Source organism: Eriocheir sinensis, chromosome 52 (genome assembly GCF_024679095.1).
Source record: "Eriocheir sinensis breed Jianghai 21 chromosome 52, ASM2467909v1, whole genome shotgun sequence".
Classification (NCBI taxonomy): Eukaryota; Metazoa; Arthropoda; class Malacostraca; order Decapoda; family Varunidae; genus Eriocheir; species Eriocheir sinensis.
The window spans coordinates 975,483-994,153 of NC_066560.1; the positions used below are offsets into that span (position 1 = coordinate 975,483).

Consider the following 18,671-nt stretch of genomic DNA (forward strand, 5'->3'; position numbering starts at 1 on the left):
GGGTACTCGACTACTCGATCATAGTCTAATAACAATAAAAATATTTATTAGCAACCTAAAAAAGAAAAAGAATCGGACATGAAGAATTATCCAGTAACTCCAATAAATAAATAAAATAATAAAATAATGGAAACGGGAGCTGTGATGGAAACGGAAAGCAGGACAAAATGGTGGGAACTTGTGGAGACGGTCAGCGGGGCAGTGACTCAGCGTCTCATCCACACAGGGCCCATACCACATGGAGGCGGGCGAGCGCCGAGCGTCACTAAGATCCAAACAGTGCCGAGTGATCATTAAGCTTCCCGGAACCCAATTGATCATGAGGCTTCGCGGTACCAGGTACCGATACCAGGTACCGATACCAGGTACCGGTACCTGGTACCGCGAAGAATCGATTCCTCGCGATACCCGGTACCGGTACCTGGTACCGCGAGGCCTCATGATCAATTGGGTTCCGGGAAGCTTAATGATCACTCGGCACTGCGCATTGTCGCTAGTACCGGTACCGTTTGGATCTTACCCAGCAAACCATCCCCGGCGGCCCGCCGCAGGCTTTAGAGAGGCCGAGGGCGGCCAAGTGCGGGCAAGTCTTGCCTCTCAAAGCCCTGCGATGACCCGCTGGGGACTCTGTCTTAAAACTGAGGGGAACATAACGAGTTCGGTCCATTAAAATATTTCGGCTACCAAGACATTTCTGTGTCCTTACATCATAAATATATATCCCATTTCACATGTTATATGCAATTAAACTTTCTTGTGTTTGGTTGTAGATAAAAATGATAACTGTAAATGCGCCGAATGGTTGTTAGACAAACTCAACCGTACATTTTAGCATGGTAAATATTAGCACGCACTTATGTTCTTAAACGAATAAAAATATCGAGTGTTTTATTATACATTCTGGTGATTAACGAAACTATTTTTGATTCAACGATCATGTATTGAGAAAAAAAAAACAAGGTATGCGCTGCTGTACTTTGTTGAGTAGTACCAATAATCTGTGGTATAAATCCTCGTGCCTAGAAAGGTAAAAATGTTTTTGAAGTTACATTTTACGTTTAGAATTATTGTTTGAACGTTTATGCAATGTTAAGTGAGCCAAGTGGAAAGACAAGACACTCTCATATCTGGTGTTTGGCACCACCGCATAGAGAAGCGCGGGAAAACTCACAGCAGCCCGCAGCCTCTCCTGCTTTGTCCTGCACGGTGCTTAGACTGTTCTTCGCTTCACATCATTCTTTTCTCCCTAAAAGGCAAGTATCCTGTAATATAGTTAATGTCGATGTAGCTTAAGCGCACAGTGGTAAATTTGCTGTTCGTGAGGCTTAGCTGGCACGTATATAGTGGTGCCATGGAGGGAGAGTTATCTTACTGGACGAAACGAAGGAGAATTCAGCAGCAGGTGTCAGTTCATTTAGAATCTTTGCGTAAAGCAAGAGAAATCCCAGATATTGAACGACCAGCACATGCAGAGTATAGTGGTTTTGCCTACAGCACACTGAGAATTCCACAGTTTGTCATGATAGTGAAATAAATCAGAAAACTTTTGGTGAAGTCTGTGAGGAGGAACAGGTTCAGGAACGGGTAAGCTGGTATGAACATCACCCATTTCAACAACCGTGTTCATCGGGAAGTGATTCTGATGTTACAAATTCAGCTTATGAAACTAAAGGTCATGATTATTATCAAATGTCATCTAAGCTTGCTAAATGGGCTGTTGATTTCAAAATCTCACACAATGCCATCAACAGTCTCATGGAAATATTACTGAAGTATCATCCTAGTCTTCCAAAGGATGCAAGAACTCTGCTAAGTACTCCACGGTATTATGACATTAAGCAGGTTGCAGGAGGATCTTATCATTATTTTGGTGTGGAAGCCTTGCTTGTAAAAGTTTTGTCCCATAAGTTAACAACAAGAACACTGAAAGATGGTGAACATATAGTTCTTCAAATTAACATAGATGGTCTGCCTTTATTTAAGAGTTCAAACAGCCAGTTTTGGCCCATATTAGCAAGAGTTAGTCACCCAGTAGAGAGTGAACCATTCATCATTGCATTATATTGTGGCAGCCATAAACCAGGGAATGTTTCAGAATATCTGCTAGATTTTGTTACTGAGATGAATATTATCAATGAAAATGGCATAGTAATTGATGGTAAAAAACTTCAAGTTCAGGTATCATCCTTTGTTTGTGATGCACCTGCAAGATCATTCGTCAAACAAGTTAAAGGACATAATGCATACTATGGTTGTGAAAAATGCACCCAGAGAGGTGTGTGGAAGGGCAAAGTAACATTTCCATCCCTTGATGCCTCACTCCGCACTGATGATGACTTCAAAAGCTTGGCTGATGAAGAACATCATTATGCTAGATCACCTTTAATAGAGCTTGGAATTGGGATGGTTAGTCAGTTTCCTTATGATTATATGCACCTTGTGTGCTTAGGAGTGACAAGAAAACTTATTGGGCTGTGGATTAGAGGACCTGTGTGTAAGAACTGTAGAGTTGGAAGTAATGTAATACAAAGAATATCAGATGACTTACTAAAGTACTGGAAATTTCTGCCTTCAGAATTTCCCAGAAAATGCAGATCACTTGCAGAGGTAGACAGATGGAAAGCAACTGAATACCGGCAGTTTCTGCTATACAGTGGACCAATTGCATTAAAAGACAAATTGGCTGATGATAAATATCAAAACTTTTTAGATCTTTTTGTTGGCATTTACTGTCTTGCAAGTCCATTCTATTACACTACACATTGCCAATATGCCCATGAATTATTGTGTACCTTTGTGCAAGACTTTGGCAGGATATATGGTTCAGATATGTTAGTTTATAATGTTCATGGGCTGTCACATTTAGCTGGTGATGTTGCAAATTTTGGTCCATTGGATAGGTTCTCAGCCTTTCCATTTGAAAATTTCCTTGGAAAGTTGAAAGCCAAGCTGCGGAAACCCAACTTTCCCGTCCAACAAGTGATCTGTAGACTTCATGAGGAAATGAATGCTCTTTTGTCAACAGAACCCAAAAAGCATGTAGATGTAGAGGTACCCAAGCACATGCATAATAATGGACCATTGCCAGGATCTGATGATAATTTTCTCAGTTCAAGAAGGTCACTTACAAGAAACTCCAGTTCTCAATAGATTCTGGAGATAACTGTGTGAAGGTTGGGTCAAATATAGGTCTGATAAAGAACATTTTGGTTAGAAAGGATGGAGGTGAAGTGATGGTACTCTTTGAATCTTTTAGTAATATATCCACCTTCTTTACAAGCCCACTAAGTTCATCAGATTTGGGTGTTTACAAGGTATCACATCTTAGAGGAAGGCTTGATATTATTCCACTGTCAGAAATAATGTGCAAATATGTAATGCTGCCTTATAAGAATGATTTCTTTGTTGTAATTCCAGTGATTCACCAGTTTAATAGACCATGAGTGATGCAGAAGTTGGGGCTATGGTACTGGATGTGTTAGTGTCTGCTTTTTTCTTTATTTACTTAGGGTTGCATTTTGCTTTAAAGACACTTTCGTGGTTTTGTCTTGTTTTTTCCAACAGATGGGTGAAACATTTGTTTTGGTGGAATTCCTTAAGACAAATGATGTGGCTGTAATCCCTTCATCATGGCTAGTTAGCAAAGACAAAGCACTGTGGCCTCCATACCTTTCCTCAACACGAATAAACAATGCTGTCCGCAACAGAGATTCACCATGTACAGAATGGACGAAGTATTCTGTTAAAATCATGTATGAATCAGGTACAGTATATATACATTTTTTGTTTCACAAAGGTTTTGCTATATTTTATTCAGAGATTGCTAAGAATAGGAGTAGTTACAGTAACTGGAATTACATAATTCCAGTTATGTACTTCATTTTCTGCTACTCTTACTAGCCATTTCTGGACTCATTTAATATTATCAGTCATACTTCACAGAACACTGCGGCATCCAGTCCACCCACTGTTGGTTCATCACCTGGGACCTGTGTGTGTCCTTGTCTGTTGTGTTCGTCATCTGGGATGTCTGTGGTTGTTTGTGTCTGTTGTGTCTAATTGTGCCTTTGTTGTGAGTACCCTGTTGTGTTGTATTCACTTATTTCAACACGTATCTGTGTCTTTTTCACTTCTTTCATTACATACTTTTTAGGAAAATTAGAAATAAACAAATTACCTATGAATATAGTATGTGCTTAATTCTTTCATTGTGGCAGATTTCTCAAAAACTTCATGAACTAACCTGGTACTAGCATAAGGCAAGTAAAAGGAATGATCCTGTATGGTAACCAATGATAATAAATGAGTAATATTTACTAAATTTATCCACAGATACATATGAGAGAGCAAGAGCAAAGTTGTCAACCGCTATGTATCATTCTGACCTACTGACGGAGGATTCTGAGGATGATATCATTAGCCGTTGTTCAAAAAGGAAGAGGAGGTGGGTGTGTTTCCATTCTTTTTTTCTTCTATGAAAAAAAAAAAATCCTGTGAAGAGAGAGGGAGGGAGTGTGTATATTTACCTAGTTGGGATATGTGGGGAGGAAAGCTGAGCTCATGCTGTCCTGTCTCTGTATCTACATATGTGTTTGTGTCAGAGCTGGGACTACCGATTGACATTTGGGATCGGTACTACCGGCGGTAGATTACTGCTACCGATACCGATCATTCGGTATTTTGAAGAAACTACCGAATACCGCTACCGATCGCATGATTGGCAGTCAATCGGTATCGGTAGATTGAAAAAGCGAGCGCGGGACTTTTTTGTTAAGACTTAAGAGAAGACGACCCCGGCAAAATGAAACGGACAAGTTTCAACACGTTCGAGCGCATCTATGGGAAGCAGTTAGCAGGAAATTCCAGGTATTACTTTGACGTCATCACGCTTAGCCAATCACCGGCCGTTCTGGGCGTTCTCAGCCAATCAGAGGCAGCCACGACCTAGCAGATTCTCGCTCCCGCCAAAAGTTTTGGCGGGAGCCCCACTCTTGTTTGGCCTGCCGACGCGAGTAGCCTACACCTACGCTCTAGCTCCTACGCTCTCGACAACGTGCTCAGCCTCATCGCCTAGTGTTTTAAGTGGCAGTGTTTTTTTTTGTGTTGGGAAGAAATTTATTTTGTGAAAGTTAATAAATAATGCTGTATTGTCTAGTTTGTTTAAATTTAACTTTTTTTCAGTTTGATGTTTATTTTTTGAGGGAGAAATTCATTTATTAAATAAGTTATGTATTTTTGAACTTAAAAAAGGTATTAAAAGACTCTAATTTACTTCTATTCTTAAGTTAACCGAAATAAGAGAGAAATAACTTAAAAAGTGTGTTATGGGCCTTTAAAAGCATTTTTTTATTATATAATTATAGAGTTTTTTAATCTACCGATACCGAATCTATACCGATCGGTAGATTTCTGAAAAATCTACCGATCTACCGATACCGATTGGACGCGGCTCGCTACCGACTACCGATACCGGTGGTAGATTTTTTCTACAGAATCCCAGCTCTGGTTTGTGTGTGTGTGTGCTTGCATATACCTAGTTTACTTGTGCTCATACATATACATGTGAATGTTCCAGATTGCGTTTATTATATATTTCCATATCTTTTTCCAGATCTCCCAGCAGATACACTGACCATGAAAGTTCTGAAGAGGACTGCTTTAGTTCAAGGGCTAAGACAAAAGCTTCCAGCAGTATCAGGGATGTGGAGGTAAAATCCAAAGACCAGATTGCAAGACCAGTTCCACCTAGGCCATCTGTACCGAGCTGTATTGTGTCACAGCCACAGCTACCACCACCTGAGAGTCTGGATGTAAATGGTAATGCAGTTTCTTCTTTTGAAGTCACTTAACACTGTGATAGGGAAGTTGTTACATTTGACTTGAAATGCAGTTCAAGTATACTCCAGTTTTGGGCCGTAACTACTATTGTGCTGGTATTGTTATATGTTAATATCTTGGTATGACAGGTTATTATGTGCTCATAAGTGATATGTTCTAAAAATTACAGCCTGAGATGCAAGAATCTTTATGGTGTTGGAAGAACTACGTGCTATACTGCATTCCCACTCCACCAAGCTGAATACTCTCCTCAGACACCACAGTGTGCAAGAACAAGATCAAGCAGTACCAGAGGGCATTCACTTCCTGTGAAGGATATGAATGAAATGGAAGCCCTAGAAAGCAAACTGATGGATCCTGACCTAGAGAAGAAAGTTGTAAGTTATGTGATCATTTACTATTGATGTTGCTGAAACCTTCAAATTTCAGTAGAAACAGGTGTAGGTTTTTGTAAATTAAAGTCAAACTTTTTATTTACTGATCATTTTTGACAAACCTGGCAACACTTGATATTAGAACCACAGTATCATTTTGGCTAGCCTGAATTCAAAGAGAATGTGGCTGTACTGTTTTCATGCATCCTTCACTTGTTTACTACTGCAACGTTACTGCTCTTTCAGATTGCAAGTCTGTATGTAATAGGTGGATCAGGTCTTCCAGACACAGTGAGGCGCATTCTGCGATACACTGTGAGCAACTCCTTGGCCATCCACTTCAATTGGTGTGGCAAAGGAATGAAACGGAGCTTTTGCACAATGAAGCTGAAGGATACAATAATTAGTAAGTGGCTTATGATGCAGTCACAGGCTAACAGTTATCTCACCTAGAACAAGTAAACAATGAAAGGGTCCATTGGTATACAAGACTGTAATGTAATGTGTTGTATTGTTTATCTTCATTTGGGTTACTACGTGACCAGACACAAATCCCTAAGGTAAAGCAATGGCTAGAACTACCCTACATATCCTTGTCTGCCAAGTGTGATGGGAGAAAAAGTGTTTCCATGCAGTTACAAATATGCAGTAATGCTTAGTATACATTCCTATAGTATTTTTTTTCTGTGCTATGCATAGACTTAGTAAATTTGCTTGCTTTGATATTCAGTCATATTCTTAATTAACTCATCCACATAAATTTTTTCTGCATTGTATTTCCAGTCTAAAACAGAATATTAGGCAAAACAGTGTTACACCTAGTATACTCCAGATGTTCAGATTAGTACACATCACTTAACTCATGTGGTGCTTGATTGAATAGTCGAGAATTTAATTGTTTCTATTGGATAATCTGCTTTTGACATCTATTCATGTATTTTAATTTTGACTGTACATTAAAGTTTTGTGACTACAATACTAGCTTACCATGTAGCTATCAACTTTTAACCACTACCCCATATGAATTGAGTTACTCATGTCTAACTACTTACATTTCAGATTTGAGTATATTGAAGTTTACTGAGTTAAAGGCAGATTTCCTATTGACAGAAAGTGTCCGCAAGAATGCAGAGCACAAGAGTGCAACAGCTGCCTCAATTGAAAAAGTAATGAAGGAGTGGTTTCGAACAGCCAGAGATCGAGATGGAGGCCGTCGGAGGAGAGATGTAAGAACTTGTGAGAGCAGTGATACTGCCTAGACTTTCTGGCATTGCATATTCAAAGTTCTCTCTCTCTTGCTCTCTCTTTGTGCATTAATGCATCATAAAATACTCAGTTTACTGGTACCATTCCAGGCTTTCATGCCACAGTGACACCACACATTCCAGTCTCCCTCCATGTATCCTGAAGCTCTCATCCCACTTCTCCATTCACCTTAACATGCACCTGTGTCCCTTTGATGTGCTTTCACACCTCTTAATGATCTACCTGCTCCATATGCACACCTCCCGTCACATTCCACATAGCCCACAGTCAGTCCTGTTAGATGCATTTTCCTCATTTATAAATGCCTGTACCTTAATTTCATTCTTTTGGCTGTAATGTTTCATCTGTACATTAGTAGTTAATTGAAATGTTGTGGACAGCATTGCTGTAATGGAAGCCACTTTAATTTTTTTTTTTTTTTTTTTTTTTATTTTTTTTTGTGTAGGATGTAGGGATAGGATTATTATGATATTAATTATGTAAATACTCAGTTTAGGAATAGAGCTCAGGATAGCTAATGGTAATTTTGTACTTAACACTGATGCAAAGATTAGGCATTTGTTATTGCTTGTTTCAAGGGTGCTCGCAGTGTTTTCATGTTGCTGACTAATGATTAATACTTGTGGTGCTGAGAATTATATTGGTGAAAGAATACTAATTGTTCAGTTCTTAAAGAAATCTTTTTTTGTAGCTACACACAATGTATTACCAAAGTGTGTGTGTGTGTGTGTGTGTGTTTTAGCTGTTCAGTATTAAATTGTTTTAAGTTCTCTGACAGTTGATTCATAAACTATACTTTAAACAGAGTTAATCATTGGTAAGATTTAAAGTAAAGATGTGAAAGACTATATCCTCAGGCTGAAAATAGTAAATACATAAGTAATATCAGGTGCTATCACTAAGGCATAAAGAGTAAGAATGTGTACCATCATATTGTTGTAGTTGTAAGGAATGATGACAAGGGCCAGGAATCCCTCCCCTTATTATTATTATTTTTATTATTATTATTTTTTTTTTTTTAACAAAAAATATTGATTGATTTACTTTTTAGGAGAATTATCTTATTTCATTTTCCACTGTCTTGCTTGGAAATTACCTTGCTGAACAGGATAAATTAAGTTCCTTGAAAAGTCTTAAATGTTGTGATTTTAGATTATTTTTCTTTAGTTTCTAAGGTAAAATTACAGCTATACAACTGTTAAATCTGGTAATGATAAAGTATAAGTGTCTTCTCTTGCTTACTAATGGCATCAACCCAATTGTAAACCCTATTGTGATAGCTGAAGATCTTGTCAAAATAAACTTAAGTCCACTGAATGTATCTTTCATTTATTCATCAGGTGTATTCATGTAAAATACATTGGATTACTATATATAAATGGGCGGTTAATGGCAGGCATAACTATGTAGGCCCGCTGTTAGCGGGCCGACGTAGAACCTATGAGCACGGGTGACGGCGGCCCCACGTAATCTGCCGCTGTAGGGCCGCCGGTACAACATACGTTTAGCCTACGGAGGGCCGCCGTCTTCTGGTTTGCTGGGTAGTGACGCTCGGTGCTCGCCCGTCCGCCTCAATGTGGTATCACGCGGTATGGGCCCTGTATGGAGACGCTGAGTCACTGCCCCGCTGACCGTCCCCCCAAGTTCCCACCATTTTGTCCTGCTTTCTGTTTCCATCACAGCTCCCGTTTCCATTATTTTATTATTTGTTTTATTTATTGGAGTTACTGGATAATTCTTGATGTCCGATTCTTTTTCTCTTTTAGGTTGTTAATAAATATTGTTATTGTTATTAGACTATGATCGAGTACATCCATAATAACTATACAAGCGCCCCACGGGCGCTTTCATCCCCGTCGAATCCGGTAGGTGACGTCAGAGAGGGCGGCCACCACCGTGTACGGCCCCTCCCAGGGGCTCTGTAGCTTCGGCGAGAGCCCTCGTTTACGGCGGGGGTTATGCAGCCACACTGTCACCCACGGAGTACCTCACGTCCTTCATGGGCCGGTCGTATGTCTCCTTCATGGCCTGGCCTGCCACCTTGAACTTGCCCCGTACGCGTCGGTGCACCTCAGCCAGGCTTTGCTGCAGTGCCGCTGCGAAGCCAGAGGTGACGGTGGGCAAGCTCACGTCGGGGGGCCGCCCCGTGGCCAAATCCACCGGTAGCCTAAGCTCCCGGCCGAACATGAGGCGGGCGGGCGTGTAGTCCGTTGCCTCATGCGCAGCGGACCGGTACGCCATCAGCATAGCGGGCAGCTTGACGTCCCAGTCTTCTTGGTCTTCCCCGCAATACTTGGCCAGCTGTTGTGCAAGGGTCCGATTGAAGCGCTCCACCATGCCGTCAGACTGCGGATGGAGGGGCGTCGTCCGGGTCTTGCGCACCCCCAACAGCTCGCAACACTCCCGGAACACTCGGGACTCAAACTCACGGCCTTGGTCAGAGTGCAGTTCCGCGGGTACACCAAACCGGGTAAAGAATTCATTCACCAGCACGCCCGCCACGGTCTCAGCCTCGTGGTTATAGGGAGTGCATACGCCTCGGGCCACTTGGTGAAATAGTCCATCACCACACAGATGTACCGGTTACCCCGTGGCGTGAGAGGCAGCGGGCCGGCAATGTCCACGGCCACCCGCTCCATGGGCGCCCCCACGCAGCACACCTGTAACGGAGCTCGGTTTCTCTTGGCGGGGCCCTTCTTTGCACTGCACACGTCACACGCTCTACACCACTCGGACACGTCACTTCGCATTCCCACCCAGTAGAAGCGTTGACGGAGACGGCACAGGGTCTTTTTCTCGCCCAAGTGGCCACTGGTAAGTCCGGCATGTAACTCCCTCAGCACCTCAGCGCGCAAGGCTCGGGGCACTAAAGGCGGTGTCACACTAGCACTTTTTCCGTCAATTAATGCGATTTCCGTCGACTTTTCATCGTTCCGCATGAACTTATCGCATGAATTTGTCAGACGATCAGGATCGTTTCCGCCTGCAAATTTCCGCCTTTGTTTACATTTCCAAGACCAAGACCGAGACTTTCCGCGTGGCTTCAACCTGTCTCAAACGCTCTCCTGCAGTGACAGCCTTCCTCATCCTGGTGTCACTTCTGGCAATAAGAGGTGTCACTAACTCCAGAAGTCTGTGGTACTGGCTCTTGTCCAACCTGATCCAATTCTTCAGAGTCTCATGATCCTCTAAACTCAGCTCTTTTAACAGCCTGTGGTACACATTTTCTCTTTCCCGACGAGCCAACCATGAGCGCATCCATGCACGCTTTTTGGCTTGTTTAGCTCGTCTAAGTCTCACAATACACAGTACTAGGTTCAGAGCAGCGTATCTTTGCCGCAGCGTGGACTCCATGTTTGTTTACACTCCTTGGTCTGTGCCGACGGAAAGTTTCAGACGAAACACCGTTTGTGTGTGACAGGCCGCAGCCAAGATATCGACGATTTTCAGAAAAACGACGGAAAAAGTTGACGGAAAAAGTGCTAGTGTGACACCGCCTTTACACAACCCACGCGTCACCACCCACGCCGCTCAACGCCACCCAGCGCTTTACTAACACACCGCTCTCGTCTACTCGCAAAGTTTCCCACTGATCTACTAGGCACTTGGTGGCGGGGCTCTCCACCGCCACTGCCTCCCAGCCGGGGCGCTCCCCGCCAGCCTCGAGCCACTGGATGATGGGAGCGAGATCAGCGTCCTCACGCTGCGCCTTACGCCACTTGTCATCCCCCTCAGCGACGCCCGCTAGCACCTGCACGCGGAGGCGCAGAGGGTCAGAGTCCTTCTGGGCACAGTGTGAGCAACCAGCCTCACACGGGCGTCGACTCAGACTGTCAGCGTTACAGTGGACACGACCCGGGCGGTGGACGATGCGATAGTTATACTGCTCGAGACGCCCCAACCACCTCGCCAGCTGACCCTCCGGCGCCTTCAGCGTCTTCAACCACTGCAGGGCAGCGTGGTCGGTCCGGACGGTGAACTCAGCGCCGTATAGGTACGGGTGGAAGTGCTCGAGACTCTTCACTACCGCCAGCAGCTCCTTCCTCGTCACGCAGTAGTTGCGCTCAGGTCTACTGAACTTGGGGCTGTAGTAGGCCACGACGTGCTCCCTTCCGTCCTTCACCTGTGACAGGACCGCCCCGACGCCCTCGGCACTGGCGTCGGTGTCCAACAGGTAGGGAAGCTTCGGGTCCGGGTAAGGCAGGACCGGAGCCTCCACCAGTGCCTTCTTCAGGCCGTCGAACGCGGCCTGGCACGCCTCGTCCCACAGGAAGCACGCCCCTTTCCTGGTGAGCCGGTGGAGAGGGGCTGCCACGCTGGCGAAGTCCTGCACGAAGCGACGGTAGTACGTGCACAGGCCTAGGTAGCTCCTGACTTCCGCCACATTGGTGGGAACGGGCCACTTCTCCACCACTGCCACCTTCTGTGGGTCGGTGCACACGCCGTCCCGACTGACGACATGCCCCAGGAACGGCACCTCGTGCTGGAAAAGCGAACACTTCTTGGGGCTGAGCTTGAGGTTGGCCTTCCTCAGCCGCTGTAGAACCTCCTCCAGCCGCTCCAGCTCCTCCTCGAAGGTGCTCCCGAAGACGATGACGTCGTCGATGTAGACGAGCGCTGTCTTCCACTGCAGGCCCTCCAACACCCCCTCCATCAGGCGCTCGAAACAACCAGGGGCGTTGCACAGACCAAAGGGCATGACGTTGAACTGCAACGAACCCTGCCCGAAAGAGAAAGCGGTCTTCGGCTTATCTTCCTCTGCCATCTTCACCTGGTGGTAACCCGACTTCAGGTCGAGTGTGGAGAACCACCTGGCCCCCACCAATGCGTCGAGCGTGTCGTCGATCCTAGGCAGGGGGTAAGAGTCCTTGACAGTCACATCATTCAGCGCCCGGTAGTCCACACAGAAGCGCTGCGTGCCGTCCTTCTTCTTAACCAGGACTACCGCTGAGGACCAAGGACTGTCTGACCGTTCAATCACCCCCTGCGCCGCTAGCTCGTTGACAGCGCGCTGCATTTCCTCCCGCCTGGCTGGTGCAATACGTCGGGGAGGGCTCTTGATGGGCACACTATTTCCCGTGTTGATGCTATGCTTCACCAACCCCGTACGGCCCAGATCCAAGTCACCCCTGCTGAACACTTCCGCGTACTGGGCCAGGGTGTGGCGCATCTTCTCCGTCTGCGTTTCCGTCAGGTTAGCGGCGCTCCGGTGCGCCAAATCCTCCAGGAAGTCGGGCAGCGGCCCCACAGCGGCCGACTCCTCGCTGCCCGACGTCTCCTCTGGGCGCTCCACCTCCTCACAGGTGCCCAGCTTGGCACCAGCGGGTACCTTCCGGGCCTCGTCGGAGAAGTTAGCTACCAGCACCGTAACTAACTCCTCCCCCGCCCCAACGAGACTCCGTCCGACTGCCACGCCGTCAGCCAGCCGCAGGTTTTCCGTGGGCTCCACCATGCGTGCGCTCCACGCATCGCTCTGGACAGACGACACCGGACCCTGGCCTCCGTCCTAGGGGCAAGGTGCAGATGCTCAGCCGCGACTACCTCTGCACAACCAACCTCCGGAAGCAAAGGCACGTCTTGACCGCGTACCCTCACCAGCTTTCGTCCGAGGTCGACACAAGCCTTGCTCTGCGTCAGGTAGTCGAGGCCCAGCAAACACGGCTCGTCCAGATCGGCGACGTACACCGGGAGCCGCTCCACAGCGCTGCCTACGCCGATACGAACCTCCACTGGGCCCTTGAGCTGCACACAGTGCCCCGTGACGCCGCACAGCCTCTGTGGCGCGTTTGGGAGTCGCGTGGCGGCCAGCATATCAGGCCGCACCAAGGTCTTCTCAGCCCCGGTGTCCACTGTCAGGCGGCATGGCTTCCCGTCCACTGAGCCCTCCACCTGCATCGCACTGGTTATCCGGCGGCAGCTTACGCAAGTCGGGGCCCGGGGACTGACGGCTGGGATTCGGCCCCCTTCTCCAGCCTGTCCGGGTTTCCCGCCTGCACTACCTCCTTTGGCTTGGGGCAGGCGCTCGAACGGTGGCCAGACTTGCCACAGTCCTTGCAGCAAGGCTGAAAGGCGTCAGAACTCAGTCGGTCAAGGGAACGCGTCCTTCGCTCCCTCGGACAACGACTGCGCATGTGCCCCTTCTTGCCACAGCCCCAACACGAGCCGAGAAAACCGTCCGGGCTCGCCTTCCTCGACGTCGCCTTCTTCTCCACCTTCGCCTTCCGGCCCCGGAGGTCACGGCGGGGCTGGGCGGCCGCCCCTAGGCCGCTGGTCGTCTTCAGGAAGGCCTCGAATTCCAAGGCCCTCGCCAGCGCCACCTGCAGGTCCCCAGGGTGCGCCTGCTTAACGTAAATCTGCAGCTGTTGGTCTTGTAGAGCGTCAACAAAGAAGTTGCGGGCCAGTACCACGATCACATCTTCCGGGGCAGCAGGATACGACCTTTTGACCAGCGCTTCCACGTCCTGCGCCAGCTGCGACAGTGTCTCGCCGCGCTTCCGAGTCCGCTTCTTCAGGCGAGCTCGGTACACCTCGGCCTGAAGGTGGTGTCCGAAACGTCGCCGCAGGGTCTCCGCCATGCTCCCGTAAGAGGCACGTTGGGCCGGCGGCAGGTGCCCCAACACTTCCACAGCTGGGCCCCGAAGCGCTGTTGCCAACTGCAGCGCCTTCTCAGCCTCGTCCCAGCCCTGGGCAGCAGCTAGCATCTCAAACTGGGCAACATAGGCCTCCCAGGCCACCTTCCCGTCATACTCCGCCGGCTTGCGCCTCCCCGAACGGCGGGAAGCCGAGGGGCTGGATGGGGGGGAAAGCGGAGCACGTGGGCTGTGAGCAGGCCGGCATGGAGAGGGCGGCGGTGAAGGCGGCAGAGAGGCGGGGTGAGTGGGTCCGACTCCGGCGCCAGTTGGACCCAAGGGGGCAGCTCCGATGGCTCCCCAACCTCCTGCGGCAGCTGCTGGCTCTGACACAACGCTGCGAGACCCCAGGGGTTCTTGCCAGGGGCCTCACGAGGACCCCAGCAAGTCCGTCACCCTGGTGCTTGCAGCCAGCACGCGTGACGCTTCTTGTTCCTCCCCGCGTGACGTTGCCAACTCTCGCCGCTGCCTCTCCGCCTCCACCTCCTCCCTCAGGCCCTGGACCTCGCCTTTAAGAGTCTGCACCTCTCCCAGCAGTTCACTCTTAACGCTGTCGCAGGCCTTGTCGGTGTACTGCTGGGTTTCCGCCTTCAGGGACGAGAGACTGCTCTGGAGGACCTCGGCAAGATGGCGTGCCCTCTCGTCTGCCCTCTCTTCTGCCCTCTGAGCCTGCTCGTGTGCCCTCTCTTCTGCCCTCTGAGCCTGCTCGCGTGCCCTCTCGTCTGCCCTCTTTTCCATCTCGGCCAGCATGGCAGTGAACAAGTCCATCTGGCCCGGCTTCACCTCACCCGCGTCAGCCTCGGCCTTGCCCTCCTCCTCACCCTCACGGCGGCCATTTGGAATGCCATGACGACTCGGCGCGCTTCACTGTTCACTTATCCCCACTCCTTTGACACCAAGTGTTACGCCAACCCCCTACCACACACCATCCACGGGCAGGCAGGCGGCGTGATCCCCAGAACAACCACGCGGGCACCAGTCACTCACAGCGGCCGACAGAGAACACCGATTCTTCGCGGCACCCGGTACCGGTACCTGGTACCGCGAAGCCTCATGATCACTCGGGTGCCGAGAAGCGTCATGATCACTCGGCACTGCGCATTGCCGCTAGTACCGGTACCGTCTGGATCTTAGTGACGCTCGGCGGCCGCCCGCCTCCATGTAGTATCACGCGGTATGGGCCCTGTGTGGAGACGCTGAGTCACTGCCTCGCTGACCGTCCTCCCAAGTTCCCACCATTTTGTCCTGCTTTCCGTTTCCATCACAGCTCCCGTTTCCATTATTTTATTATTTGATTTATTTATTGGAGTTACTGGATAATTCTTCATGTCTGATTCTTTTTCTTTTTTAGGTTGCTAATAAATATTGTTATTGTTATTAGACTATGATCGAGTGCATCCATAATAACTATACATGCTATTTTTTTTTTTCGAAAAAATAAATATTCACTTCATTCAGAGAGAGAGAGAGAGAGAGAGAGAGAGAGAGAGAGAGAGAGAGAGAGAGAGAGTTTTCTTTACAGGAAATTTATTTGGGAATTTCATCAGAAGTCATAGATAAAAAAAATACTCCTTCCGGTACCGGTACCGGTCCTAACGGTACCTGAGTTTTCGGTACCAGTACTACCGGTACTCAAATTAACGGTACTTGCCCATCCCTCTCCACTCCGTCCGGGGAAGGAACTCATGAGCACTTTTTGATGTCGTCCACGTCTTCAAAACGAGTCCCCTTGAGCTTGAGGAAGAGGAAAAAATCACACGGAGCCAGGCCGGGTGAGTAGGGAGGTTGTTCAGCACGGCGATGTTCTTCTCGGCCAGGAACTGTGTGATGCTCAGGCATTGTGAGCAGGCGCGTTGTCATGGTGAAGATCGCATTCTTCGATGTGAGGGGCATCGTCCACTGCGAGTTCTTGCCACAGGGCCAGACGATCAACCAGCATGTCAACAGAGAGATACTGCGGCGTTTGCTTCGTTCAGTGAGTTGTGGCAGGACAACTCGTGGCTGCTTCACCATGACAACGCGCCTGCCCACAATGCCCTGAGCATCCGACAGTTCCTGGCCGAGAAGAGCATCGCCGTGCTGGAGCAACCTCCCTACTCACCCGACCTGGCCCCGTGTGATTTTTTCCTCTTCCCCAGGCTCAAGGGGGTCATCAAGGGGACCCGTTTTGAAGACGTGGACGACATCAAAAAGGCCGTGACGACGGAGCTGCGGAGGATCCCGGAAGAATCCTTCCAGGAGTGCATGCAGGCGTGGCAGAGAAGGATGGGAAAGTGCGTTAGACTCCAGGGGATTACTTTGAAGAGGAAAACTTGTAGTTTGTAGTTTGGATTCGAAATAAATCTTTTGCGACACCAGTCCTGGAACTTTTCTGACACACCTCGTATATAACAATATTATTGTTGAAATTATCAACACCGTGGCTAAGATCTGGAGGTGAACGGAGGATAGAGACAGGCTGGTGGCGGCTTGGTCTCGCTCTTCTTGCTAAGACGTTTTTATTTTCAACGACAGGAACTTGTACAGACAAAACCCGAGAAAGGCAAATATATACCTATCTCAGTTCAACTAAGAATACAAAACCTGATTAACAGAAACTAAATGAAATTAATTATAATAGAGGAAAATAATGGATTCAGTAAGTTCAGCTTAAACTGCTGGATTTATAAAAATATATGGAGGAGTAATTAGAGAAACTGAACGTACTTTACATGGGAAACTTAAATAACTTCTTCACTAACTTCAACATACTCCCCACCATAGGAGTCTAGCACTCCTATTACATATGACAACTGTATTCCTGAATATAAGGCATCAACCTTAAATTATTCATACATATCACTTACGAAATACAATTCACAGCCTCAGAAACTAGGCCGTCAACTTGAACTTCAACTGAAGTTACAAGTCAAGTTTTCTAGGAACTTTAACAGACCTACCAGAGCGAGTACGAGTTTCAGCAGCTGTCTCAGGAAGTCGACTAGAATCTGAGGACTCCTGGACAGCTGCATCAACTTCAGGTAAATCTTGGACAGTCTCATTAACATCAGCATACTCATGGCTAGATACTTCCAAGTTATGTAACTTCTGAACTGCCCTATTTAGTACTCCTCTGGAAGTCTTCACATTTACACTTCTGAGAACACCATCCTGACCAGGGGAAATATCTACCACCAAACCCAGGGGCCATTGTAGCCTTGGAATGTTGTCCTCCTTCACAAGGACTAAGTCACCTGTTTTAATACTGCATTTTGAAGTGAAACCCTTAACAACTGTGGGCAAATCGGAAATATAATCTGAGCTCCACCTCTTCCAAAATTTGTCTAAAGTCTGGTTTCTCAAATGTTCTCTATTCCTCAGATCTTGAGGGGAAATACAAGAAGGTTTAGGGTCCAACTCAGAGTGAGTGCTAGCATTTCTGCCAATGAGGAAATGTGAGGGAGCTAAGGGTGAAGCACTATTAGGTTCATCCCCAGCATAAGTGAGAGGTCTTGAGTTTACACATGCTTCTATTTCATGTAATACAGTCTAGTTCACTTCTGGAAATATACTTAACACTTAAAGTTTTCCTCATGGCAGACTTGACAGATCTTATCAGACGTTCCCACCATCCTCCCCACCATGGAGAACGGGGGACTATAAACTTCCAGTGTGGAGATATGTGACCATAAACCTTCTGTATTTGCCCACTGCAAGCAACAAAAGTTTTGGCATTATCTGAGTACATCACTGAAGGTAGCCCTCTCCGTGCAATGAATCTGCGTAGGGCAAGCATGCAATCCTCAACACTCATAGAGTCAGTGAGCTCTAAATGTATAGCTCTGACAACAGCACAGGTGAACAGTAAAATGTACAATTTCTTAGAAGAGAAATCAGAGCAAAACAGAGGGCCAGCACAATCCAGGCCAGTCACTGTAAATGGTGGAGCAGCTTTAACTCTCAGTTCTGGTAGTGGGACTACTGGCTGGCTACGAGCTCTGGAGTCATGTCTCTGGCATCTTACACATTCCTTGATCACAGTCTTAGCAATTCTTCTAATTCCTATAATCCAGAAACTTTCTCTCAAGGTAGATACAATGGTAGAAACACCTGCATGTTTGAGAAAAAGATGGTGAAACTTGACCAGTAGCTTTGCTAGGTGACATTCTCAACCCTTCAACTTCCCCCTCTTCCGTCACCCTCCCTCTCCCGCTTCCGTACGCTAGCCCGAGAGGAGGAGGGGGTGAAAAGGTGAAAGATGTGTGTGTGGGTGGAGGGGGGGGGGACCAGCTACCCCCTCTTCCGTCACCCCCCCGCTGACCCCCCCAACCCCCATTTCCGTGCCCCCCCCCCCCACTTCCAGCTACCCCCACTTCCGTACATTTGTTACTACTCATACATGCGTCATCATTTGCTTTTATAATGAAATAGATAAACTTGGGTGGGACAGATCCCGACAATCAGTCAACGAAAGACACGGTACTGTGTCGAAATTCATGTATGTATTCAGGATGGGATGTCGCACGATACCCGAATCCCTCATGACACCACACCGACCATACCGGGGGCCAGCGGTGTGTTTACA

At 47.5% G+C, this 18,671-nt stretch overlaps 1 protein-coding gene and 2 long non-coding RNA genes across 5 annotated transcripts; 2 read left to right on the top strand and 1 right to left on the bottom strand.

Annotated features, from left to right (window-relative positions):
* The first annotated feature begins 3,092 nt into the window (after window positions 1-3,092).
* LOC126982863 (uncharacterized) lies at window positions 3,093-5,995 on the top strand. 2 transcript variants are annotated; one of them, XR_007735353.1, is made up of 3 exons: window positions 3,093-4,072; window positions 4,333-4,444; window positions 5,612-5,995. It is a non-coding gene; the product is annotated as an uncharacterized LOC126982863 (long non-coding RNA). The 2 variants fall into 2 exon arrangements; XR_007735354.1 differs by having other exon boundaries at window positions 3,093-3,763; window positions 3,943-4,444.
* Window positions 5,996-6,144: 149 nt separating this feature from the next.
* On the top strand, window positions 6,145-8,795 carry LOC126982845 (uncharacterized). Of its 2 annotated transcripts, none has more exons than XR_007735343.1 (3): window positions 6,145-6,215; window positions 6,459-6,618; window positions 7,272-8,795. It is a non-coding gene; the product is annotated as an uncharacterized LOC126982845 (long non-coding RNA). The 2 variants fall into 2 exon arrangements; XR_007735342.1 differs by having other exon boundaries at window positions 7,323-8,795.
* Window positions 8,796-13,243: 4,448 nt separating this feature from the next.
* LOC126982846 (uncharacterized) lies at window positions 13,244-14,540 on the bottom strand. Its single transcript, XM_050835117.1, has one exon. The coding sequence runs from the start codon at window positions 14,177-14,179 to the stop codon at window positions 13,397-13,399; it is 783 nt and encodes a 260-aa protein (XP_050691074.1). The 5' UTR covers window positions 14,180-14,540; the 3' UTR covers window positions 13,244-13,396.
* Between the last annotated feature and the right edge of the window lie 4,131 nt (window positions 14,541-18,671).